This window comes from Lepisosteus platostomus, chromosome 24 (assembly GCF_059453375.1).
Source record: "Lepisosteus platostomus isolate fLepPlt1 chromosome 24, fLepPlt1.hap1, whole genome shotgun sequence".
Lineage (NCBI taxonomy): Eukaryota > Metazoa > Chordata > Actinopteri > Semionotiformes > Lepisosteidae > Lepisosteus > Lepisosteus platostomus.
In genome coordinates, this window is record NC_142634.1 from 3,322,289 (window position 1) to 3,348,755 (window position 26,467).

At 49.9% G+C, this 26,467-nt stretch overlaps 3 protein-coding genes across 5 annotated transcripts in view; all 3 read right to left on the reverse strand.

Moving 5' to 3' along the window:
- Positions 1–1,777: 1,777 nt before the first annotated feature.
- On the reverse strand, positions 1,778–8,149 carry crybb2 (crystallin, beta B2). The gene is made up of 6 exons (XM_088618089.1): positions 8,087–8,149; positions 6,415–6,504; positions 5,461–5,579; positions 5,211–5,343; positions 4,973–5,115; positions 1,778–2,067 (listed from the first exon to the last, which is right to left on the reverse strand). Exons 2-6 carry the CDS (start codon positions 6,475–6,477, stop codon positions 1,899–1,901), a joined length of 627 nt encoding a protein of 208 aa, XP_088474215.1. The 5' UTR covers positions 6,478–6,504; positions 8,087–8,149; the 3' UTR covers positions 1,778–1,898.
- A 3,982-nt stretch (positions 8,150–12,131) lies between these two features.
- Positions 12,132–17,292, reverse strand: crybb3 (crystallin, beta B3). Its single transcript, XM_088618087.1, has 6 exons — positions 17,151–17,292; positions 16,212–16,292; positions 15,453–15,571; positions 13,838–13,970; positions 13,160–13,302; positions 12,132–12,464 (listed from the first exon to the last, which is right to left on the reverse strand). Exons 2-6 carry the CDS (start codon positions 16,284–16,286, stop codon positions 12,263–12,265), a joined length of 672 nt encoding a protein of 223 aa, XP_088474213.1. The 5' UTR covers positions 16,287–16,292; positions 17,151–17,292; the 3' UTR covers positions 12,132–12,262.
- A 4,991-nt stretch (positions 17,293–22,283) lies between these two features.
- Positions 22,284–26,467, reverse strand: part of LOC148641352 (uncharacterized) — a 31,031-nt gene continuing 26,847 nt past the window's right edge. For all 3 annotated transcript variants that reach the window (XM_088618410.1, XM_088618409.1, XM_088618408.1), the window contains 5 exons: positions 26,246–26,411; positions 25,318–25,454; positions 25,110–25,243; positions 24,917–24,998; positions 22,284–24,329 (listed from right to left, as the gene is read on the reverse strand). In XM_088618410.1, the coding sequence (XP_088474536.1) occupies positions 24,920–24,998; positions 25,110–25,243; positions 25,318–25,454; positions 26,246–26,411 (516 nt within the window). In that variant the 3' untranslated portion in view covers positions 22,284–24,329; positions 24,917–24,919. The remainder of the gene's footprint in view (positions 24,330–24,916; positions 24,999–25,109; positions 25,244–25,317; positions 25,455–26,245; positions 26,412–26,467) is intronic.

A 26,467-nucleotide genomic window follows, 5' to 3' on the forward strand; every position in this document is an offset into this window, starting at 1 on the left:
GCTACAGAACCCTAAACAGACAATACACACTAGAAGAATATTTAACCAAGATAATAAACAGCAAAAAGAAACAGACCCTGATGAAGTACAGGCTCAGTGACCACAGCCTGGCCATAGAAACTGGGCGACACAGGCAGACCTGGCTGCCCAGAGAGGACAGGCTGTGCTCCCACTGCCAGCCGGGAGAAATAGAGACAGAGGTGCACTTCCTACTGCACTGTGACAGATATTCTGGGATTAGACGAACATTCTTCCCTAAATTCAGAAATCTAGTCCCAGAGTTCCCACACCTGCCTTAATCACAACAGGTCCCAGTCCTACTGGGAGAGGGAGGAAGGAACTCAGTTGAACTGGCAGCCCAGTATGTGATCTCCTGTCACAGCCTGAGGAACAGTGAGTCTGTCCCACAGTAATGCTCAATATGTTTACAGTATATGTGAATATTTTATGATATGTCTTTGTTGTAAATGTCTGTAGATTTTATTTTACTTTTATTTTGTTTCGTGTTAATTTTATTATTTTTTCTTGCATTCGCAACACTGAATGTACCCATCGGTCATGCTAATAAAGCACCTAGAGTTGTAATTGTTGTAATTGTAATTGTGTGAGAGGTGAGTGAGTGTGTGTGTGACAGTGTTTGTGAGTGAGAGTAGTGTGTGAGAGGTGATCTAGAGTGTGTGTGAGAGTAGTGCGTGTGAGTGTTGGAGGTGAGTGAGAGTGTGTGCGACAGTGTGTGTGTGAATGAGAGTAGTGTGTGACAGTGTGTGTGTGTCTGTGAGTGTGTGTGAGAGGTGAGTGAGAATGTGTGTGAGAGTGTGTGTGTGTGAGAGTAGTGTGTGAGAGTGTGTGAGCGTGTGTGTGAGTGGTGGGTGAGAGAGTGTGAGTGTGAGAGTAGTGTGTGAGAGTGTGTACGTCAGTGTGTGTGAGTGAGAGTGTGTGTGAGAGGTGAGTGAGAGTGTGTGTGAGTGTGGGAGGTGAGTGACTGACAGCTCCTATCAGAGCCCTCATGATTCAGTGCTGCAGGCTCAGTCTGGCAGGAGTGCTTCCTCTCTCCTGTGCTCACGGTGTGAATCGTGCTGCTCCACAGCGCCTCCTGCCCTCCCAGCAACAGCACTGCACCCGGGTGCCTGTAGGAGGGAGAGCCCAGCATCTGCATGTCCCTCTGCTGTGCCTGAGCACTTTCCCGGGGAGCCAGACAAGCCAGAGCCCCATCCTGGAGGCTCCCGACAGCCCAGCCCTCCCAGGGCCAGACAGACTCACCAGCCAGAGAGCAGGCGCAAAGCCTGGTGCCGCCTGCACAAACCAGGCAAGGCAGTGCAGCAGCACGCACAGCCGCAGTGTGTTTTATGGAACTGCTGCAGTACAAAACCGCTCGTGATGTTGAGCAGCTGAGTGCTGAAGGGCTCCGCACTCCTGGGCGCAAGCTGCCCTCTGGTGGTTGGAGTCAGTCACTTACAACCTCCTCCGTTCAGTGAATTTGAGAAAGAGCCATTTGAGAATAAAGTTTATGGACATACTGAGCAACTGTGGCTACAATTAATGTTACAGTATATCCAGTAGTGGCTGTAGTAGCAGCAGTGGAGTTACAACCTGTAAATGAACATAAGCTGTTGTGTTTAATAAATCTGACAGTAGGTCATTGACAGAATGGCTGACCGCGGGCCAGGAAACGAGGGAAGAGGGGGCAGAGAGGGTGGATCTGTCCTGGACAGAGACACCGAGAACAGAGACAACAGGACAACAGGAACACAGTGAACACAGTGAACACAGGCTGGCATGATGGTGAAGCTCAAACTTTTTATTGGTTCGTTTTAGCAGTTGAATTTGAATGGACACTCATTTGGGTGGAGGCAAGGGCCAGGGGTCAGGCCAGGGTTGGAGGTCAGAGGTCAGAGGACTCAGTTAGTGGTGTGGAAGGCCCCCCTCTGGTGCCACTGCATGTCGCGAATGCGTCTGACGGATTGGATCTGGGGGTGCTGGGCCCCAAACTCCGCACTGTCCTTGTATTCCCCTTTCTCAAACAGGTACTGGTAGCCCCTATAGCCAGGGTACTGGTACCCCACCCAGCTGCGCACAGACAGGAAACAAGAGGGAACAGAAAGTCAGGGACTGAAATCTCAGAACGCTGCTCTGGTGTGTTTTACTGTGCAGGACTGGACTTCACACTTATATAGTGCTTTTCTAGACACTCCACTCAAGCACTTTACAGGTAATGGGGATCCCCCCCACCACCACCAGTGTGCAGCCCCACCTGGATGATGTGATGGCAGCCAGAGTGCGTCAGAACACTCCCCACACATCAGTTCAGAGACGGGGATTATTAGGAGGCCATGACAGGTAAAGGCCAAGGGGAAATTTGGCCAGGACACCGGGGTAGCACCACTACTCTTTTTGAGAAACGCCCTGGTATTTTTAATGACCACAGAGAGTCAGGACCTCAGTTTTACGTCTCATCCAAAGGACGGCACCTTCTTCCAGTACAGTGTACCCATCACCAAACTGGGGCATTAGGACCCACACAGACCACAGGGTGAGCGCCCCCTACTGGCCCCACTAACACCTTAACTTTCCCAGGAGTCTCCCATCCAGGTACTGACCAGGCTCACCCTGCTGAGCCAGTTGTGAGTTGCAGAGTGATATAGCTGCTGGCTAGAATAAAGTTATTTGTATTTGTAATAGATATTGTATTTGTAATAGAATTGAACCCAGATTTTCCAAAACATCAGGTTGTGACTGTTTCTGTTTGTCTGTCTTCTCTTTTTCTCTCTGTGTGTCTCTGGTCTCTCTCTCTCTGTGTCTGTGCCTCTGTGTGACTGTGTGTGTGTGTCTGTGTTTGTGTGTCTCTGTATGTCTGTGCGTCTCTGTGTCTTTGTGTGTTTGTATCTCTAGGTGACTCCGTGTGTCTGTGTTTGAAGTCTCTGTGTGTCTGTGTTTCTGTGTGTCTGTGTGTCTGTGTGTCTGAGTGTCTCTGTGTTTGTATCTCTGTGTCTCCATGTGTCTGTGTGTCCGTGTGTCTGTGTGTCAGTGGTCTCTGTGTCTCCATGCGTATGTGTGTCTCTGTGTCTGTGGTCTCTGTGTCTCTGTGTGTCTCCGTATGTCTTTATCTCTGTGTGTCTCCGTGTGTCTGTGTGTCTGTTTGCAGTGGTCTCTGTGTCTCTGTGTGTCTCTCTATGTCTTTATCTCTGTCCTTCTCTGTGTGTCTGTGTGTCTCTATGTATCTGTGTGTCTGTGTCTGTGGTCTCTGTATGTCTCTGTATGTCTGTATCTCTGTGTGTCTCCGTGTGTCTGTGTGTCCGTGTGTCCATGTGTCAGTGGTCTCTGTGTGACTCTGTATGTCTCTCTATGTCTTTATCTCTGTCCTTCTCTGTGTGTCTGTGTGTCTCTATGTATCTGTGTGTCTGTGTCTGTGGTCTCTGTATGTCTCTGTATGTCTGTATCTCTGTGTGTCTCCGTGTGTCTGTGTGTCCGTGTGTCCATGTGTCAGTGGTCTCTGTGTGACTCTGTATGTCTCTGTATGTCTGTATCTCTGTCTGTCTCTGTGTGTCTCTGTGTGTCTATGTATTTCTGTGGTCTCTGTGTCTCTGTGTGTCTGTGTGTCTGTGTGTGTGTCTGTGTCTCTGTGTCTCTGTGTGTCTGTGTGTGTGTCTGTGTCTCTGTGTGTCTGTGGTCTCTGTGTGTCTTTACAGTATGTGTTTGTATCTCTGGGTGACTCCGTGTGTCTGTGTATCTGTGTCTCTGTATGTCTGTCTCTGTGTGTCTCTGTATATCTGTGTCTCTGTATGTCTGTGGTCTCTGTGGTCTCTGTGTGTCTCCATGTGTGTCTGTGTGTCTGTGTCTCCGTGTGTCTTTTTGTCTCTGTGTGTCTGTGTGTCTCTGTGTCTCCGTGTGTCTGTGTGTCTCTGTCTCTGTGTGTCTGTGTGTCTGTGTGTCTGTGTGTCTCTGTATGTCTGTATCTCTGTGTGTCTGTGTGTCTCCATGTGTCTGTGTGTCTCTGTGTGTCTGTGTCTCTGTATGTTTGTGTCTCTGTGTGTCTGTGTCTCTGTGTCTCTGTGTGTTATTTCAATTCAATTCAATTCAAGGTGATTTGTTAACATGACCGATGGATACAATCAGTGTTGCCAAAGCAAATAAAAATAATAAAATTAACACAAAACTACAGATAAATCTACAGATTTTGTCTGCATGTGTCTGTGTGTCGCCGTGTGTCTGTGGTCTCTGTGTGTCTGTGTATCTGTGTGTCTCTGTGTGTCTGTGTATCTGAGTGTCTCTGTGTTTGTGTGTCTGTGTATCTGTGTGTCTGTGGTCTCTGTGTGTCTGTGTTTCTGTGTTTCTGTATGTCTGTGTGTCTCTGTTTGTATCTCTGTGTGCCTGTGTGTCTCTGTGTCTCCATGTGTCTCTGTGTGGCTCTGTGTGTCTGTGTCTGTGTGCCTGTGTGTCTGTGGTCTCTGTGTGTCTCTGTGTAACTGTGGTCTATACATGTCTGTGGTCTCTGTGTCTCTGTGCGTCTGTGGTCTCTGTGTCTCTGTGCGTCTGTGGTCTCTGTGTCTCTGTGTGTCTGTGTGTCTGTGTCTCTATGTGTGTGTCTGTGTCTCTGTCTGTCTGTGCCTGTGTGCCTGTGTGTGTGTGTGGTCTCTATGTCTCTGTGTGTCTCTGTGTGTCCTTGTGTCTCTGTGTGTGGGTGTTTCTGCCTCTCTGTGTCTCTGTGTCTGTGTGTCTGTGGTCTCTGTGTGTCTCCATGTAACTGTGGTCTCTACACGTCTGTGGTCTCTGTGTCTCTGTGTGTCTGTGCGTCTGTGCGTCTGTGTCTCTTTGTGTCTCTTTGTGTCTGTATTTCTGTGTTTCTGTGTGTCTGTGAGTCTGTGTGTCTGTGTGTCTGTGTCTCTGTGTGTCTCCATGTTTCTTTGTGTCTCTTTGTGTCTGTGTGTCTCTGTGATTCTCTGTGTGTTTGTGCATCTGCTTGTTTGAGACTCACGTTCCGCTCTGCACTCGGACAGAGGAGACCTTCTCTTGGTATCCATGGGCATGGAAGCTGGGAACGTCGTCATCTACAATTTCGATTTTCTTGCCAGAGAAGTTGGGGTTCTCGTACAGAACGATCTTGTGCTCCTGGCTGTCCTGAGAAGGGGAGGCAGGGAAAGAGGGAAGCAGTGAGGAGAAACAAACATGGCGGCAGACCGAGCAGCAGCAGACAGAGGCACGCGGCGGCATACCACTTTGATGGGCCGGAATGCTGCGATGCTGTCGCTACGGCGACTGTTGGTCCAGGAGTCCCAGCGAGGATACTCCCCCTTCTCAAACACAAACTGCTCCCCCTTGCAATTGGGCTGCTCGTAGCCCACCCAGCTGGGAAGAGAGATAGAGTGGAGAGGAGCAGCTTAATGCACATTCATACTCTGAGGGAACAGGGAACAGGTCCCCCTCTCCCCTTCGCTGCCAGTCCCTCCCCCTTCCCCCACTCACGGTCCAGACTGAACAAGGATGGACCCCACTTTCTCCACTCCTCCCTCCCTCAGGCTGGGGCACGGGCCGGTCAGCTCGTGGCAGCGGCCCTGGAAGTTCTCCTGCTCAAAGATGACAAGCTGGGGGAGAGGACAGAGGCAAAGAGACAAACTGTGAATCATTCTGACCAAATGGGCAGAAAAACACGTACAAGCAAGAGGGCAAGTCTGTCTGTCTATCTCAATAGTCCCATGATCACATCCATGTCACTCTTTAATGAAGCCAGGTTATTGGAGGTATCTTGTTCCCGACTCCCACAACCCTTCGTGTAAAGATGTGGCTCCTGTTCTCAGATTTAAATGCACTTTCATGTCATTTCCACTGGTGCCCTCTGGCTCATGTTTCACTGTTTATTCAGAAGAAGTTCACTAGGTTGACTTTGTTGCTGCCTTTGAAGATTTGGCTCAGGTCTCCTCACAGTCATCTCTCTTCAAGAATGAAGAGACTCAGTTCCTTCAGCCTGTCAGTGTGGGACACTGACACTCCCTTTAGACTAAAGAGACTCAGTTCCTTCAGCCTGTCAGTGTGGGACACTGACACTCCCTTTAGACTAAAGAGACTCAGTTCCTTCAGCCTCTCAGTGTGGGACACTGACACTCCCTTCAGACTAAAGAGACTCAGTTCCTTCAGCCTGTCAGTGTGGGGCACTGACACTCACTTCAGGCTAAAGAGACTCAGTTCCTTCAGCCTGTCAGTGTGGGACACTCCCTTCAGACTAAAGAGACTCAGAGCCTGACGGGGGCTCAAAGGGCACCCTGGTGCCTGAGAATCGTTTCTTCTCATTGTGCAGATGACACCCCCTGTCTGAGATGGCAGCTCCACACAGAGGACTGCCTTTCTCAGGCCCAGGGGCACTTCAGAGTGGACTCCACATGACCTTGGGCCAGCCTGCGGCCCACACTGACTCCTGCTCACCTTGAAGGCAGTGCTGCCAGGCTGCTGCTGTTTGGATGCTGGAGTCTGGTGGTCTGTAGCCATGGTTACAGTGATGTGGAGCTGTGATGTCTGTGAGCAGAGATAAATAAAGCTAGAGATCATCTACTGTACACACTGACACCTGGAAAGTATCTACTGTACACACTGACACCTGGAGTGTATCTACTGTACACACTGCATACCTGGATTCTATATACAGTACACACTGCACACCTGGAGAGCACCTACTGTACACACTGACACCTGGATTCTATATACTGTACACACTGACACCTGGAGAGTATCTACTGTACACACTGACACCTGGATTCTATATACAGTACACACTGAACACCTGTAGAGCACCTACTGTACACACTGACACCTGGAGTCTATATACTGTACACACTGACACCTGGAGAGTATCTACTGTACACACTGACACCTGGATTCTATATACTGTACACACTGAACACCTGGAGTGTATCTACTGTACACACTGACACCTGGATTCTATATACTGTACACACTGCACACCTGGAGGGCACCTACTGTACACACTGCACACCTGGATTCTATATACTGTACACACTGCACACCTGGAGGGCACCTACTGTACACACTGCACACCTGGATTCTATATACTGTACACACTGCACACCTGTAGAGCACCTACTGTACACACTGACACCTGGATTCTATATACTGTACACACTGACACCTGGAGAGTATCTACTGTACACACTGACACCTGGATTCTATATACAGTACACACTGAACACCTGTAGAGCACCTACTGTACACACTGACACCTGGAGTCTATATACTGTACACACTGACACCTGGAGAGTATCTACTGTACACACTGACACCTGGATTCTATATACTGTACACACTGCACACCTGGAGGGCACCTACTGTACACACTGCACACCTGGATTCTATATACTGTACACACTGCACACCTGGAGTGTATCTACTGTACACACTGACACCTGGATTCTATATACTGTACACACTGAACACCTGGAGTGTATCTACTGTACACACTGACACCTGGATTCTATATACTGTACACACTGCACACCTGGAGGGCACCTACTGTACACACTGACACCTGGATTCTATATACTGTACACACTGCACACCTGGATTCTATATACTGTACACACTGCACACCTGGAGGGCACCTACTGCACACACTGACACCTGGAGTGTATCTACTGTACACACTGCACACCTGGATTCTATATACTGTACACACTGCACACCTGGAGTGTATCTACTGTACACACTGACACCTGGAGTCTATATACTGTACACACTGACACCTGGAGAGTATCTACTGTACACACTGACACCTGGATTCTATATACTGTACACACTGAACACCTGTAGAGTATCTACTGTACACACTGACACCTGGAGAGTATCTACTGTACACACTGCACACCTGGATTCTATATACTGTACACACTGCACACCTGGAGTGTATCTACTGTACACACTGACACCTTGAGAGTATCTACTGTACACCTAACAAAGCAACTGATTGAGAAGCAACGAGACTACAGTAAGCAGAAGATATGAGACAGGAGACAGGGAGAGAGGAGACAGAGAGCAGAGACGAGAGACAGGGAGACATGGAGAGAGGAGACAGCGATACCCTTACCAGTACTTGAGTGAGCCAGTGCAGTGCGGACAGTGAACACAGCCCCTTTATACCCCTGGGCAGGAGAGCTGTGCCAGAAACCTCCCTACCTGACTGCCCCCACCATCACACCCGGATTGAGGCAGATTAAAGCTCAATGGGCCCGGTGGTCAGATGACCTGGGGGAGCATTGTCTGCCCTCAGCAGGACAGCCAGGGCTGTGCTTTGTTGTATGTTTGGATGATTCAGCCCGCGACATGCCAAGAGCGCAGCCAGCACCCAGGAACAAAGGGCTCGCTGGGCACAGCACACTGCACTGGCACCAGAGGCAGCAGGGCGATGGGGAGGGGAGAGAGAAGGGGGTGAGAGGGAAGAGGATTGGCCACATCTAAAAAACAGCGACCAAAATTCCTTCCACCACAAGGCCCTGCTGAGCCAAGAGCTGAGCCCAACAAAGAGCCCTCTGAGCCAGCTGGTCCTGAGGCTCACTGACCTGAGCCACACTGACACCAGCCAGCCTCAGGACAGCACTGCTAGAGCACCACAACTCAGACTCAAGCACATCACAGCACAGACCAAACAGCAATATCTCACACACTGGGACACACACACACAAACACAACATAAACTGGAATGCCTTAAATCCTAAACAGACAATACACACTGAGATAAACTGAGATAACTGAGATAAATAACAGCAAACAGAAACAGACCCTGATGAAGTACAGGCTCAGTGACCACAGCCTGGCCATAGAAACTGGGCGACACAGGCAGACCTGGCTGCCCAGAGAGCACAGGCTGTGCTCCCACTGCCAGCGGGGAGAAATAGAGACAAAGATGCACTACCTGCGACAAATGTTCTGGGATTAGACAAACATTCTTCCCAAAATTGACAAATCTAATCCCAGAATTCCCAAACCTGCCAGAATCAGAACAGTTCCCAATCCTAGTAGGAGAGAGAGGGGTTGAATTGTCAGCCCAGTGTATGATCTCCTGTCACAGCCTGAGGAATAGACAGGGAGCATGTCTCTCAATAATAATAATAAGAATACAGTGTGTGATCTCCTGTCCCAACCTGAGGAACAGTGAGCCTGTCTTTCAATAATAAAACAGTGTGCGATCTCCTGTCCCAGCCTGAGGAACAGACAGTGAGCCTGTCTCTCAATAATAATAATACAGTGTGTAATCTCCTGTCCCAACCTGAGGAACAGACAGTGAGCCTGTCTCTCAATAATAATAATACAGTGTGTGATCTCCTGTCACAGCCTGAGGAACAGACAGCAAGCCTGTCTCTCAATAATAATAATACAGGGTGTGATCTCCTGTCCCAGCCTCAGGAACAGTGAGCCTGTCTTTCAATAATAAAACAGTGTGCGATCTCCTGTCCCAGCCTGAGGAACAGGCAGTGAGCCTGTCTCTCAATAATAATAATAATACAGTGTGTAATCTCCTGTCACAGCCGGAGGAACAGACACTGAGCCTGTCTCGCAATAATAATACAGTGTGTGATCTCCTGTCCCAACCTGAGGAACAGACAGTGAGCCTGTCTCTCGATAATAATAATAATACAGTGTGTGATCTCCTGTCCCAACCTGAGGAACAGACAGTGAGCCTGTCTCTCAATAATAATAATAATACAGTGTGTGATCTCCTGTCACAGCCTGAGGAACAGACACTGAGCCTGTCTCTCAATAATAATACAGTGTGTGATCTCCTGTCCCAACCTGAGGAACAGTGAGCCTGTCTTTCAATAATAAAACAGTGTGCGATCTCCTGTCCCAGCCTGAGGAACAGGCAGTGAGCCTGTCTCTCAATAATAATAATACAGTGTGTAATCTCCTGTCACAGCCAGAGGAACAGACACTGAGCTTGTCTCGCAATAATAATACAGTGTGTGATTTCCTGTCCCAACCTGAGGAACAGACAGTGAGCCTGTCTCTCAATAATAATAATACAGTGTGTGATCTCCTGTCACAGCCTGAGGAACAGACAGTGAGCCTGTCTCTCAATAATAATAATACAGGGTGTGATCTCCTGTCCCAGCCTGAGGAACAGACAGTGAGCCTGTCTCTCAGTAATAATAATACAGTGTGTGATCTCCTGTCCCAGCCTGAGGAACAGTGAGCCTGTCTCTCAATAATAATAATACAGTGTGTAATCTCCTGTCACAGCCGGAGGAACAGACACTGAGCCTGTCTCGCAATAATAATACAGTGTGTGATTTCCTGTCCCAACCTGAGGAACAGACAGTGAGCCTGTCTCTCAATAATAATAATACAGTGTGTGATCTCCTGTCACAGCCTGAGGAACAGACAGTGAGCCTGTCTCTCAATAATAATAATACAGGGTGTGATCTCCTGTCCCACCCTCAGGAACAGGGAGCCTGCCTCTCAATAATAAAACAGTGTGTGATCTCCTGTTACAGCCTGAGGAACAGACACTGAGCCTGTCTCTCAATAATAATACAGTGTGTGATCTCCTGTCCCAGCCTGAGGAACAAATAGTGAGCCTGTCTCTCAATAATAATAATACAGTGTGTGATCTCCTGTCACAGCCTCAGGAACAGACAGTGAGCCTGTCTGGAAATAATGTTTTATGTTGTAAAAGCCTAATAGCAATGTTTTGTCGTAACTGTTAGTGCTTCATTGGCACTGTATCTCATCAGTCAGGCCAGTAAGTCCCTGTTAAGTGGAGACAGAGGGAATCTCTCAAGTCTCAGTTTCTCTCTTGGAGAAATCAAGCCTAGAAATGATGTCTTCAGGTAGGAGATGTACAGACAGGTTGATGTCTGATCCTGTCATTGGTTTGGAATTTATACTTTGAAGAGATGAGAGACCGCCATCTAATGGTCTACTGGTTTACGTGCACTTCAGTACACAACGCAACTTCCTTTCTCTCCTGCACAGTCTGACCGGTGTGAACAGCTGACCGGCACAGAACTGCCCAGTCCAGTCTGACCTGTGTGAACAGCTGACCGGCACAGCACTACCCAGTCTCGTCAGACTGAGCTCCCGGAAGTGACTGGTCCATCCCTGATCCTGACCCTGACGCTACTCCTGGGGTTTGACCAGAGGAGGTTGTCCAGTGATTCTGGAAGACCTGGTCCTACTAATATCCTGCCTTCAGAAGGGTTTCAACCACTGTACGTCTGCTAAAGTAACAAAGGAATCACCGAGTGTGTCTCTTTTAGAGGTGTCCTTTGGGGGTCCCAGGACAGTAAGCTAGAGTGAGGTGCGCCCCTGTGGAGCCTGGCGAGGTGAAGGCTCCGTGGTGCCGCTGAGCGGAAGTCCTGGAAGTCCTCTCAAGAGAGGGCGTGGTAATTAAGAGGTCAGGTAGGAGCTCACAGTACAAAGCCAGCAGTGGACACACGGGGGGAAGGAGTGGGGCAAGCGTCACTGCAGAGCAGCGAGATCCTGTCTTAAACCAGCTGTGAGACACACCCCTGACCTCTGACCCCTGACCTCCGCCCTCCGCTCCACTCCGGGAACACATCCCTTGGGAGGCTTGAACCTCTGCAGGACTGCTGGGCCTCGACCCTGTTGACGGCCCTCGCGGTGCCCTCTGCTCTGCAGGAAACATTCCCAGAAGCACAGCACTGCTCTCCTCCAACCCCAGGGCCTTTATTATTAATAGCTTAATTCATTAATTCAACTGATTATTGTTTGGTTCGTCAAATAAATTACTAAATTGAAGGAGTATGGCCCCTCTTTCATCACAGTAGGTGAGGAAAAGTGAAATCCCAGTGAAACAACAGTGAAATCCCAGTGAAACAACAGTGAAATCCCAGTATGGCACAGTGAAATCCAGTGAGTTTATGGTGAAGCACCATAAACTCATTCACAATAAAGAATTCACAGTAAAGTTGAATGGAATCCTGTGAGATTATAGTGAGGCACAGAGAAATCACAGTTAAGTGCAGCGGTATTCAGTGAAATCTCTGTAAATCACAGTGTTTTCCGAAAGATAGTTGCTGTGTTGATTGTACAATGTATCCTCTTACTCGGAGGCCAGAGCAGGGCCAGATATATACGTGGTGGCTGGAATGAACTCAGGCATGAGGCATATGCTGGGTTAAGAGTATCTTTATTGCCAGTTTGTCTCACTCGCACACAGTCACCTGTGCATGCGCCGTTTCTTGGCGCAGCGAGGGAGGGGGGTGGGGGTGAGACTGGCGTGGGAGGTGGGCTCTGGTCTCCTTCAGCTGCTGCTGGGAGCCGTGGGGGGGGCGGGCATGGCTGGCAGGGTGAAGCAGCCCTTCTTGTGCCACTGCATGTCGCGCACGCGGCGCACAGACTGGATCTGCGGCAGCGCGGCCTCCCAGTCGTTCCAGTGCTTGTATTCGCCATGCTGGAACACGAACTGGCGCCCCCTGTAGCCCGGGTACATGTAGGCCACCCACCTGCAGGAATGAAAAGGTTCATTAGACCTCCTATTTGGCCTTCTAGATATCAAAGGAGACAGAAGTCGAAGAGGTCAGTCAGACAGCATGAGAGCAGAGTGAGAGGCCAGCGAAGACACTGCAGCATCGAGTGTCGAGGAGCCAACACAACACTCACCCGGACTGTGGGGTACAGGGAGTGCAGTGTAGAAGGGTACAGTGGGGTACAGTATAGAGGGGTAGAGTGCGGTACAGGGAGTGCAGTGTAGAGGGGTAGTGTGGGGTACAGGGGAGTACAGTGTAGAGGGATACAGTGGGGTACAGTAAAGAAGGTTACAGTGGGGTACAGGGAGTGCAGTGCAGAGGGGTACAGTGGACTACAGCGCACAGGGGTAGTAGGGTACAGGGAGTGCAGTGCAGAGAGGTATAGTGGGATACAGGAGAGTACAGTGTAGAGGTACAGCGGAGTGTAGAGGGGTACAGGGGAGTACAGGGAGTGCAATGTAGAGGGGTACAGTGGGGTAAAGGGGAGTACAGTGGAGAGGAGTACAGTGGGGTACAGGGGAGTACAGTGCAGAGGGGTACAGTGGGGTACAGTGTAGTTGGGGAGGTCCCAAAGGGAGAACAGGGTTCACAAGCAGGGGTACAGGATGAGGTGCAGCAGGATGGAGACAGACGGACAGGTGACTCAGGGGGTACAGTGGGGTGGGCCTTACGTTCCATTGAGTGCCTTCACACTGGCGACGCGGTCCTGGAACCCGTGCGCCCACAGGCTGGGCACGTCATCGTCCACGATCTCCATCTTGCGCCCAGCAAAGCCAGCGTTCTCGAACAGGAGGAGCTTGTGCTCTGCGCTGTCCTGGTGGAGAGACACCCACATGCATCCTTCAATACTCACTGCTGCTCTACACGCCTGCCTGTCTCTACCTGTGTGTCTGTGTGTGTATCTCTACCTGTGTGTGTTTATGTGTCTGTGTGTCTCTACCTGTGTGTGTCTGTCTGTGTGTGTCTCTACCTGTGTGTCTGTGTGTGTATCTCTACGTGTGTGTGTCTGTGTGTGTCTCTACCTGTGTGTATCTGTCTGTGTGTCTGTGTGTGTATCTCTACCTGTGTGTGTCTGTGTGTGTCTCTACTTGTGTGTGTCTGTCTGTGTGTGTGTCTGTGTGTGCATCTCTACCTGTGTGTGTCTGTGTGTGTCTCTACTTGTGTGTGTCTGTCTGTGTGTGCATCTCTACCTGTGTGTGTCTGTGTATATCTCTACGTGTGTGTGTCTGTCTGTACCTACAGTATGTGTGTCAGTGTGTGTTTATCTCTACCTGAGTGTGTCTCTGTGTGTACCTGTCTGTCTCTACCCGTGTGTCTATATTTGTGTCTGTCTGCAGGGCGGGACTCACAACTTGGAGTGGGCAAAGGGACATGATGGTATAGCTGGCCTGGCTGTTGGACCAGGTGTCCCAGCGAGGATACTCTCCCTTCTCCAGGATGAACTGCTCGCCTGCGCAGCCCTGCCGCTCGAAGCCCAGCCAGCTGAGGGGGAGAGGGGCACAGGGAGTGGCAAAGAAGGGGTAAATTACACATGGCCCCAGCACAAAACACTGAGCTTGAGAGAGACCTTCAGCACACTGAGCATTATAGCACATTCACAGTAAACTGAAGCATAACACAAAGTGGCATAGTGGGTAAAGTGTACGACACTTCAATGATCACGATCATATCAATGTATTCAGAGAGCAAATGTGCAGTGAAAATTGGAAACAAAAGGACCAAATTCTTCACCCAAGGCCGTGGGGTGAGACAGGGCTGCAGCCTGAGCCCAACACTGTTCAATATCTATATCAACGAATTAGCAGGAATGTTGGAACAGTCTGCAGCTCCTGGTCTCACACTACACGACACAGAAATCAAGTTCCTGCTCTATGCAGATGACCTGGTCCTGCTGTCGCCCACAGAATAGGGGCTGCAGCAGAACCTGGCACTGCTGGAGCAGTACTGTCAGACCTGGGCGCTGACAGTCAATCTGGACAAGACCAGAGTTATGGTTTTACAGAAAAGAGTATTAAAGTATTGGCTACACCTAAAAAACAGCGATCAAAATTCCTACCACCACAAAGCCCTGCTGAGCCAAGAGCTGAGCCCAGCTGGTCCTGAGGCTCACTGACCTGAGCCACACCGACACTAACCAGCATCAGGACAGCATTGCTAGAGCACCACAACTCAGACTCAACCACATCACAGCACAGACCAAACAGCAATATCTCACACACTGGGACACACACACACAAACACAACATAAACTGGAATGCTACAGAATCCTAAACAGACATATATATATATACACCAGCCGAATATTTGACCAAGATAAAAAACAGCAAAAGAAACAAGCCCTGACGAAGTACAGGCTCAGTGACCACAGCCTGGCCATAGAAACTGGGCGACACAGGCAGACCTGGCTGCCCAGAGAGCACAGGCTGCGCTCCCACTGCCAGCAGGGAGAAATAGAGACAGAGGTGCACTGCACTGTGACACATATTCTGGGATTAGACAAATATTCTTCCCTAAATCTAATCCCAGAGTTCCCACACCTGCCAGAATCACAATGGGTCCCAGTCCTACTGGGAGAGGGAGGAGGGAACTCAGGAGGCAGCCCAGTATGTGATCTCCTGTTGCAACCTGAGGAACAGTGAGTCTGTCTCCTAATAATTAATGCTCAGTATGTTTACAGCATCTGTAAATATGTTATGATATGTTTTTGTTGTAAATGTCTGTAATATGTCCATAGATTTTATTTTACGTTTATTTTGTTTCGTGTTAATTTTATTATTTTTTCTTGCTTTGGCAACACTGATTGTACCCATCAGTCATGCCAATAAAGCATCTTGAGTTGAATTGAAATTGAATTGAATATATTGCCCTCTGGTGGACAACAGTGGAACCACCTTTAAATGCATTAAATGGCACCTAATTGGCAGACAGTCAGATAGACAGGTATGCTCACAGAAAGATACTCACGGGCCAGACTCCACCAGCACAGAGCCCAGCTTCTCGAACCCAAGCTCCCCCAGATCCTTACACTCTGCTGTGAGCTCTGCTTTCCGGCCCTGGAAATTCTCCAGTTCAAACAGCACCACCTGGAAAGAAAGTGAAGAAGAGAGGAAGAGGGAAAGATGAAATATGATATAATATGGTATAAACATACAGAAAAAATATGGTATAATTACTCTGTTACTGTTCCTCTCACACCTGAAGAAGGCTCCACAGCCAAAACGTTGTGTTTCCTTTCTTCTCTTTTAAGCAGGGAATAAACCTTTAACTCAGTTATTTGCAGCCTACGCATGCTGACGCAGCTCCCTACTTATCTAATTACACAGTGCTGTACAGGACAGTACTGTATATACAGCACATCCAGACATCCACTTCCAGTAACAGCTCATACTGGACACCTGCCCAGCTCAGGACACACACACACACAGGTCAGACTGGACACCTGCCCAGCCCAGGACACACACAGGTCAGACTGGAAACCAGCCCATCCAAGGACATAGACACACAGGTCAGACTGGAAACCAGCCCAGGACACACACACACAGGTCAGACTGGACACCTGCCCAGAACAGACACACACACACAGGTCAGACTGGACACCAGCCCATCCCAGGACACACAAGGACAATTCAATGGCGCCAAACTAACTGTGTGGTCTTTGGTAGCCGACCTACACAGACAGGGTAGAACATGCAGACTCCACACATACAGTCACTCCAGGCTCACCTTGTAGGTGCCGCCAGTGCCACCCTGGCTCTTCTCAGCAGCCTGCTGCTCCGGGGCGCTCTGCTGCTCTGACATCTTCACCTGGGGCAGGAACAGTAGGACAGCAGTCACACACAGTCTGGGGGGTGGGGGTTCCCAGCTCTCTCTTCTCTCCAGACCTGTGTGGGTTCTGTCGAGTGTCTAGGAAAGGGGGTGGTGCAGGTGTCTGTGTATGGTGTGGGCTAGAGCGGCCCCTGCTGGAAGGCAGTCTGAAAGATCTGTAAACCACCTGCCAGACTCTTCACACTCCACAGTCCTGCTGAGATACTGGCCTCTGAGCAGAGAATCAGCCCCTTCTCAGGGCAGCACGGGCAAGTATGACCCTCCCCAACAGCAGTACAGGCCTCCCTGCCAGTGACTGGCCCATGGTCCGAATCTCAGCCCCCTTTGGTCAAAGAGCTCTGGCCGACTTCCCCAAAACATTCCAGGGTTGTCTCCCAGAACTGACAGCCTGAAGTGTGTTTCAGAGCTTTTGCCTAAAACTAAAAAAGAGGAGGCTTCTGCTCTTGAGGGTTTAGCTGTTTTCAGAGCTGTTCAGTCTTGCGCCCAGATCTAGTTCTACTTCACACTTCATTCTGCTCATCTCTGTGCCAGCAGGACCCTGGGGAGCTCGCCAGCGAAGACCTGTCGGGGACACCTGACAAACTGCCAAGCTAACAGGCTGGTGCTCGAGCAGAGGGCAGGTGTACAGGACAGGCCTGCTTTCACCCCACCCTGTTCCCTCCACTCAGCTTCCCGCCGACAGCGTGCCACAATCACGCTGGGGACACAGGCCACACTGCCCACTCTCTGAGAGAGCTTCTCAGCAGGCTCCCCAATCACAGGGGAGCAGGACGCCCCCAGAATGGGTCCGTGCGCGATGAAGAGAAGGCTGCAGTGCTGCAGGGAGAGCCCCTGTACCTGGTCTCTGGTCTCGGCTGTGCTCCTGCGCTCTGGCTCCAGGCTGCTCTGTCTCTCGGCGTGGGCAGGCGGGGGTATTTATGGGTTATTTCTGGCCAGAGCAGCAGAAAAGCCCAGCTGTTGATGCAGCAAGTCTGCCTCCCGCATTGTGTCCGTGAGAGTGGCTCTCAATAGCGAGGCAGGGCACGATGCCCAGCCCAGCGGACAGAACACTGGCACCTGTGCCAAGCAGGGATTGAGCAACAGCACAGTCAGCTAATGCACAGCGCTGCCAACAACATCGCCTCTCACCTCCTCTCACTCTGTGATCTCCCACTGCTCCTCTCACTCTCCACCCTTCTTACACTGCTCCTCTCACTCTTCACCTGCCTCACACTACACCTCTCACTCTCTACCCTTCTCACACTACTCCTCTCACTCTCCACCCGTCTCACACTGCTCCTCTCACTCTCCACCCTTCTCACACTGCTCCTCTCACTCTCCATCCTTCTCACACTGCTCCTCTCACTCTCCACCCGTCTCACACTGCTCCTCTCACTCTCCACCCTTCTCACACTACTCCTCTCACTCTCCACCCTTCTCACACTACTCCTCTCACTCTCCATCCTTCTCACACTACTCCTCTCACTCTCCACCCTTCTCACACTACTCCTCTCACTCTCCACCCTTCTCACACTGCTCCTCTCACTCTCCACCCTTCTCACACTGCTCCTCTCACTCTCCACCCTTCTCACACTACTCCTCTCACTCTCCATCCTTCTCACACTACTCCTCTCACTCTCCACCCTTCTCACACTGCTCCTCTCACTCTCCACCCTTCTCACACTGCTCCTCTCACTCTCCACCCGTCTCACACTGCTCCTCTCACTCTCCATCCTTCTCACACTACTCCTCTCACTCTCCACCCTTCTCACACTGCTCCTCTCACTCTCCACCCTTCTCACACTACTCCTCTCACTCTCCACCCTTCTCACACTACTCCTCTCACTCTCTACGCTTCTCACACTACTCCTCTCACTCTCCACCCGTCTCACACTGCTCCTCTCACTCTCCACCCTTCTCACACTACTCCTCTCACTCTCCACCTGTCTCACACTGCTCCTCTCACTCTCCACCCTTCTCACACTACTCCTCTCACTCTCCATCCTTCTCACACTACTCCTCTCACTCTCCACCTGTTTCACACTACTCCTCTCACTCTCCATCCTTCTCACACTACTCCTCTCACTCTCCACCCTTCTCACACTGCTCCTCTCACTCTCCACCTGTCTCACACTACTCCTCTCACTCTCCACCCTTCTCACACTACTCCTCTCACTCTCCACCCGTCTCACACTGCTCCTCTCACTCTCCACCCTTCTCACACTACTCCTCTCACTCTCCACCTGTCTCACACTGCTCCTCTCACTCTCCACCCTTCTCACACTACTCCTCTCACTCTCCATCCTTCTCACACTACTCCTCTCACTCTCCACCTGTTTCACACTACTCCTCTCACTCTCCATCCTTCTCACACTACTCCTCTCACTCTCCACCCTTCTCACACTGCTCCTCTCACTCTCCACCCTTCTCACACTGCTCCTCTCACTCTCCACCCTTCTCACACTGCTCCTCTCACTCTCCTCCCTTCTCACACTGCTCCTCTCACTCTCCACCCTTCTCACACTACTCCTCTCACTCTCCACCCTTCTCACACTGCTCCTCTCAATTTCAATTCAATTCTAGGTGCTTTATTAGCATGACCGATGGTGTTGCCAAAGCAAATAAAATAATGAAATTCACATGAAACAGAACAAAAAATAACATTAATATAAAATCTACAGACATATTATAAAATATTGACATATACTGTAGGCAGAAGGAGCATTATTGGGAGACTCACTGTTCCTCAGGCTGTGACAGGAGATCACATAATGGGCTGCCAGTTCAACTGAGTTCCCTCCTCCCTCCCCCAGTAGGATTGGGACCTGTTGTAATTCTGGCAGGTGTGGGAACTCTGGGATTAGATTTCTGAATTTCAGGAAGAATGTTTCTCTAATCCCAGAGTATCTGTCACAGTGCAGTAGGAAGTGCACCTCTGTCTCTATTTCTCCCCACTGGGAGTGGGAGCACAGCCTGTCCTCTCTGGGCACCCAGGTCTGCCTGTGTCGCCCAGTTTCTATGGCCAGGCTGTGGTCACTGAGCCTGTACTTTGTCAGGGTCTGTTTCTGTTTGTTGTTTCTTATCTTGGTCAAATATTCGGCTAGCGTGTATTGTCTGTTTAGGGTTCTGTAGCATTCCAGTTTATGTTGTGTTTGTGTGTGTGTGTCCCAGTGTGTGAGATATTGCTGTTTGGTCTGTGCTGTGATGTGGTTGAGTCTGAGTTGTGGTGCTCTAGCAGTGCTGTCATGATGCTGGTTAGTGTCGGTGTGGCTCAGGTCAGTGAGCCTCAGGACCAGCTGGCTCAGGGGGCTCTGTTTTGGGCTCAGCTCTTGGCTCAGCAGGGCTTTGTGGTGGTAGGAATGTTGGTCACTGTTTTTTAGGTGTAGCCAATACTTTAATACTTTTTTCTGTATGTTTATCAATAGTTCAGCCCTGCACCTGTTGTTAGGTGTTTTTCTCTGCATACGGAGGATGTTTCTACAGATCTCCATGTGCAGAGTTTCTGTGGGGTGTTTGTCCCATTTAGTGTAATCCTGGTCTGTGAGGGGACCCCACACTTCACTGCCGTAAAGGGCAATGGGTTGGATTACACTTTGAAATATTTGGAGCCAGATTCTTGTTGGTGGGTTGATGTTGAAGAGCCTCCTTCTTATTGTGTAGAAAGCCCTGAGTGTCTTCTCTCTCAGTGCCTTCACTGCCAGGTCAAAACTCCCAGAAGAGCTGATGGTGAGACCGAGATATGTGTAGCTGGATGTGTGCTCCAATGTGTTGTTGTTCAGTGTGAATTTGTACCTGTTTCCCTGAGGTCTGGCTTTCTTCTGGAAAACCACAACTCTGGTCTTGTCCAGATTGACTGTCAGCGCCCAGGTCTGACAGTACTGCTCCAGCAGTGCCAGGTTCTGCTGCAGCCCCTGTTCTGTGGGCGACAGCAGGACCAGGTCATCTGCATAAAGCAGGAACTTGATTTCTGTGTCGTGTAGTGTGAGACCAGGAGCTGCAGACTGTTCCAACATTCCTGCTAATTCGTTGATATAGATATTGAACAGTGTTGGGCTCAGACTGCAGCCCCGTCTCACCCCACGGCCTTGGGTGAAGAATTTGGTCCTTTTGTTTCCAATTTTCACTGCACATTTGCTCTCTGAATACATTGATTTGATGATGTTGTACACTTTGCCCCCTATGCCACTTTGGAGTAGTTTATAAAACAATCTTTCATGCCAAATCGAGTCAAATGCTTTTTTGAAATCGCCAAAGCAGGCAAAAAAACTTTTCTTTGTGTTTTTGGTGGACGTGTTTGTCTATCAGTGTGTGTAGGGTGTAAATGTGATCAGATGTGCGGTGATCTGGTAAGAAGCCAATCTGACTTTTACTCAGGACATTGTGTTCTGAAGGAAGGCCAGTATTTGTGTATTTAGGATACTGCAGAATACCTTCCCCAGGTTACTGTTCACACAGATGCCCCGGTAGTTGGGATCAAGTCTATCGCCACTCTTATAGATGGGCGTGAGCAGTCCTTGGTTCCAGGCCACAGGGAAACATCCAGCTGTCATGATGAGATTGAGGAGTTTGAGCAGGGCTTGTTGCAACTTTGGGCTGCTCTGTCTCAGCATCTCATTTATGACTCCATTATGGCCACAGGCTTTGCGTGGTCTGAGGGCCTGGAGTTTGTCCAGTAGCTCCTGCTCAGTGATTGGGGAGGCTAAGGGGTTTTGGTTGTCTTTGATAGCCAATTCCAAAATTTCAAGTTTTTCATAAATGTTGTTTTGGTCTGATTGATTTGTATTTGGGAGCTTTTGATAGAGATTTTCAAAGTATGTTTGCCAGATTGTTTCATTTTGAATGGCCAATTCTTCTGGTTTTGATTTGTTTAAATTGTTCCACTTCTCTCAAAAGTTGTTTGTTTATGTGTTTCTTTTCTTTTTCAGTGTGTGTTTGTAAAGTTTTACCATGTCACAGTACCTGAGGCGCAGATCTGTGTTGTGTGGTTGTCTGTGTTTTTGATTTGAGAGTTTTCATTGTGCATTTTTGATGTTTTTGCACTCCATATCAAACCACTTTTCTTTTGCTTTTGTTTTTGGTAGTTTTTTGATTTAGTTGTTTTTAGCTTAGATTTTGATGCTAGTTTGTGAAATAGGTGATTTAGTTTTTGTGTGGCCAAGTTTATGCCTAATTTGTTGGTTTGATAAGGAGTGTTTAGGAATGTGTCCAATGTGTCCAAATGTGTCTGAATTTCATCATCGCCCAGTGCAGTTTGGTATCTGTCTAGGCTGTCTGTGTCCCATCTGTACACCTGGTTGAGGTCGTACAGCAGGCTGGGCTGTGTCAGTGTGTTTCTGTGCTGGTGTGCTCTCTTCATGCAGAGTGTGATCTGGCTGTGGTCGGAGAGAGGAGTTTGTGGCCTGACAGTGAAGGCACTGATACAAGAGGGGTCCAGGTCGGTGATGGCGTAGTCCACCACACTGCTGCCCAGAGCTGAGCTGTAGGTGAACCTGCCTAGAGAGTCCCCTCTAGTCCTGCCGTTGACGATGTACAGGCCCAGCCCTTGACAGAGCTGCAGCAGCTCACGGCCGGTGCTGTTGACCGTGGTGTCATGGCTGCACCTGTGTGTGGTGACCGGTGTGTGTGGTACAGAGGGGATTGTCCGAATATGTGAGTGTTTCCCTGTGTGCTGGTGAAGTCTGCCAGTGAGCCTGTTCGTGCATTGAGGTCACCACAGAGCAGCACGTTTCCCTGGCCCTGGAAGTGACCGATCTCTGTGTGGAGACAGGGGAGAATTCCCTCACTGAGGGCGGGATGTAGACAGCACACAGGAAAACCTCATTTTCTGTACATATGGTATTTCTTTTGATTTTAAGCCTTCTCACACTGCTCCTCTCACTCTCCTCCCTTCTCACACTGCTCCTCTCACTCTCCTCCCTTCTCACACTGCTCCTCTCCACTTGCCTCACACTCTCTCTCCTGGCTTTCGGTGTCAGAGATGCATAGTCGGGGTGTCCGATATCCACTTTATTAACACGCCCACATTCTGACACCACTGGCACAGACCCAGAGTGCAAAACAGGACTGCAGTTTACAGAAAAGAGAAAGATCGACCCCAAGATAGTTAATAGAACCCTAACATCAGAACACAGAGAAATAAAAAATAAATCAGTTTCTTGAATAAATGTGTTAAAATACACTGTCAAAGGAAACTAAAAAATAAAAATTACAATCAGATTCAATTTGATCATGATTCCAACATCGACCCACAGTCACCTGCTGGGAGGCGGGGTTTCAAAGAGCCACTAAGGAGGAGGGCAGGGCTACAGAGAGAAGCACCACCTGATTGGCGGCAGACCTGTGATGTAAGAGAAGGGCTGTACACATGCAGAGGCAGCAGAGCCAGCGCCTGGATCACTGCAGAGCCTGGGCTCAGAGACTTGCTTTGAGCCAAAGACAGACTCAGTAGCTCCCAGCACAGAGAGCCTCTGCCGTGAAAAGCAGTGTGGTCACACGCGGACTGTGAGGCCTTCTTCCATGATGTTCACTGAACACATTAACTACTGATCACAGTGAAAAAGTAGTTCCCACAGTCAGCCTGGGAACCTTTGCACAAAGAGAACTGTTATTTCTGAACATTGTTGCCTGTCTGGACAAAATGAGGAACACACCTCCTTGTCTCCCTTCCCCGCCTCACCACCAACAGCACTTACAAAAGGAAAAACATGTTTATGCAAAGTCTCTGTGCACAGAGAGACAAAATATCACCAGATTATTGCTGTTATGTTTGTTCGAATTCAGAGTGAAAACTTATTTCAATTCTTATATTTTCATTGGCCCTGCAGATCCTCCCTGCCCCGTGGCCTGCAGCGCAGTCCCCTGCTCGTGTGTCAGCTCTCTCGCTCAGACCTGCAGCTCAGCTCGTACAGACACGAGTCTTCGAACGATGCCTTCTAGATCTGTGCTTTCTCCCAGGATTCCCACACTTCCTCTGGGACAGAGCAGAACAACTCGCCAGATGACAGAACAACCGCTCCTGGAGCTCGAGATGACTCGAGTGACCTTTCATTAATTTTCTTAATGAGACTTGATTCAGGAGTGGGAAAACAATTAAAACACTCAGCTGACATTGTTCTTATTTTGACCAAACCAAATTAGTCAGATGGATGAAGACGGCCTGTCCCGGGAATTGCACCGTTAGGGAATTGTTTTCTCTTGCTTTTTCAGGAACTGTGGGAACTCTGCTTTGAGTTTAGGAGCGAATGACTCCCATTGAGCAGGGGTGCCCCTAAAAGCAGTGGGCAACACAGGCAGTGCTCCTCTCTTAGCAGGAGGCAGGTACTGTAGGAAAATCAGAGCCTTTACCTGTCTTATAATCATTACTGTCGTTATTACTGTCGATATAGATCATATATAGCTATGTATTTGTTCTTTCAACACTGTTTTGTTCTTTCTAAGATTTATGAATTGTAAAAAGAAAAAAGAAGAGATTAGTTCTGTCCCCATTCTATGGCAACACGAGGCTCAGGACCTGAAGGACGCAATGATAAAAAACACTAAAAAAAGATACAATATGATCCCCTTCCAAAACTGATCTATAAAATTTTAAAATGATAATGATAAAAAAACTACATCCATTTTCTTCGCTGGTCTTCTGAGTTGCTTTAATTTCCTTCTACCTTAAGAGAAGCACTTTTAAGCTCAGAGCTCCTTGATCCGGCAGTTTAACCCTTCCTGATGTGCAACAAGGGCAGGAAAGAATTGGTTCCCCTGTGAGCTCATCTTCTGCTTGCTCTCCCTCCTTGAGGTGTCTGAGGCTAAAGTGGCTCTTTGTTAAAATCTCTCTAACAACTGCCTGTAAGAACAATAAGCAGCAGCAAGTTTTTCAGCCTGTTTGAACACAAAAATATATATATAGATTTTTTCTCCAAAAAGGCACCATGCACTTCGCGACCCAGGCAGGAAGTGAAGAGTCGCATCAGCAGCAGCAGAACGCACAGGTCATATCCAGGTCCAAAAATTAAGGCTTCTTCCTCCTGCGCTCCACTTTAAGGCCACCTGCAAGACAAATTCAATAAAACTGAAAATAATTGGCGTTAATTAAGCCACAGGCTCCTCTTGCCATCCACGAACACCACCCAGGCAGCTGTCCGCATGACATTTATGAAATCCACAAAGTGCTGAAATCCTGTTGTGAAGGTATCAGTTTAAATGGGGTCATTTTTCTGTCGTGATTCATACAAGTCCTTTGAAGAAAAGGCTTCATCGAGAACTGGTGAAGGCGCTGACTCATCCATGAGCTGCTGACAGAACGCTGACTCGTGCTGCTGAGCCTGTCAAGGTTCGCTTCCGGCCTGCAGGGCTCAAGGCTCATACTGAATCAGAGCCGAGCTGAGGTAAGGCAGAAGAGACAGGGGGTGGGGGAGGCAGGAGAGGCAGGGGAAGAGGGTGAGAAAGAGGGGACAGGAGAGGCAGGTGAAGAGGTTGAGATAGAGGAGACAGGAGAGGCAGGGGAAGAGGGTGAGAAAGAGGAGGCAGGGGACACAGGAGAGGCAGGTGAAGAGGGTGAGATAGAGGAGAAAGGAGAGGCAGAGGAGGCAGGAGAGGCAGGGGAGGCAGGCTCTGTTGGATGCAGGGCCACTCACCCGCTAGGCGTCATTGTCGTACTGACTGAGCCGCTTCTTTGACTTCAGCTCCTTCAGCCACTGGGGGGACGACTCCTCTGACCTGCAGGGAGACTGGACATCAGTCACATGCAGGACCCGGGTTCTGACCGGACCCAAACCAGGACAACAAGCAGATGGACACGGACACAAACGCACTCTCCCTGGGTCATACCCGTTTTCCTTCCTGCCTGAAGGGGGCCGCACTCTGGTTCCGGGAACGAAGGGCGACTTTGGAGAGCGGGAGAGCTGGGTCGGGGAGGGGGTGTCGGCCTGGCTATCCGAGTCCGTCCTCTTCCTCAGCTGGGCCTGAGGGGCAGAGGCGCAGAGGTGAGCGAGGCTCAGGGGGCGAGGCGTACTGCGGTACCCAGGCGGAGCCTAACCTTAAGGGCGGAGGGGTCCATCCCAGGAAAGAGGGGGACCCTCTGGGGCTGGGGGGCAGGAGAGCGCTCCACGCGCCGGGCTGCGTTCGCTGGGTCCTCCGTGTCCGAGTCCTCCTGTGGGGGGTCCGGCTTGTGCTCTGAGGTGGAAGTGTGATGGGGGAGCAGTTACCGTGAGGCATAGACGTCTTACAGAGCAGCGCCACCTAGCTGATATAGCCAGCAGCCATATCATACTGAAACTCACCACCAGCAGCCCACTGAAGCTTAGCAGTGTCATCAGTACCTGGATGGAGACTCCTGGGAAAGCTAAGGCTGTTGCCAGCAGGGGGTGCTCACCCTGCGTTCTGTGTGGGTCCTAACACCCCAGTATAGTGGCGGGGACACTATAATATAAACAGGAGCCATCCTTCGGATGAGACAAAAAACCGAGGTCCTGACTCTCTGTGGTCATTTAAAATCCCAGGGTGTTTCTCAAAAAGAGTAGGGGTGTTACCTACCTACCCTGGCCCCATTTCCCCCTGGCCTTTACCAGTCATGGCCTCCTAATAATCCCCATCTCTGAACTGGCTTCATCACTCTGCTCTCCTCCCCACTGAGAGCCGGTGTGTGGGGAGCGGAAAAGTGTGTTGTTCCTGCCCTATAAGATACATGGGGGTGACCAAAGTTGCAGAAACATGTTTATTTCTGCTGAAAAACACGTTTTGACCACTTCTGCACACTGGGGTTAAGAGCTGAGTCAGTGAGCTCTTCTGAGCCTAGCAGTCACATTGAGATTCCAAGGTTTGAAAAAACGCATTTATTTCGGCTGGCGCATCACCCAGGTGGGGCTGCACACTGGTGGCGGTAGTGGGATTCCCCCATTACTGTAAAGAGCTGTCAGTGGAGAGCCCAGAAGAGCGCTAGAGAAGGGGATTATTCTTCCTCATACCTGTGGAGTCCCTGTAGAGCCAGTCCTCGGGCAGCGGGCCCAGGCGCTCTGCCCCAGCTGGCAGGGGACAGCGGCGTGCTGGGCGCGAGGGCAGGGAGCGGCGGCTCTTCCTGCTGAGCTGGGCGCGAGCCTTCATGGCGCTGCAGTCCAGGAGAGAGGCGGCCGGCTGAGGAAGACCAGGGGCGAGAGCGACAGTGAGGCAGGACAGGAGGCAGCAGTGGG

Excerpts from the sequence above, each read along its gene's own strand:
- crybb2 (XM_088618089.1), bottom strand. The coding sequence starts at position 6,477 with ATGGCTACAGACCACCAGACTCCAGCATCCAAACAGCAGCAGCCTGGC. Across the intron at positions 5,580-6,414 it reads CTGGCAGCACTGCCTTCAAG|CTTGTCATCTTTGAGCAGGA; the intron begins GTGAGCAGGAGT and ends CCTCTCCCCCAG. Across the intron at positions 5,116-5,210 it reads CATTCCGGCCCATCAAAGTG|GACAGCCAGGAGCACAAGAT; the intron begins GTATGCCGCCGC and ends TCCCCTTCTCAG.
- crybb3 (XM_088618087.1), bottom strand. The coding sequence starts at position 16,286 with ATGTCAGAGCAGCAGAGCGCCCCGGAGCAGCAGGCTGCTGAGAAGAGC. Across the intron at positions 13,971-15,452 it reads GTGCTGGTGGAGTCTGGCCC|CTGGCTGGGCTTCGAGCGGC; the intron begins GTGAGTATCTTT and ends TCTCCCCCTCAG. Across the intron at positions 12,465-13,159 it reads GTGAAGGCACTCAATGGAAC|GTGGGTGGCCTACATGTACC; the intron begins GTAAGGCCCACC and ends TCATTCCTGCAG.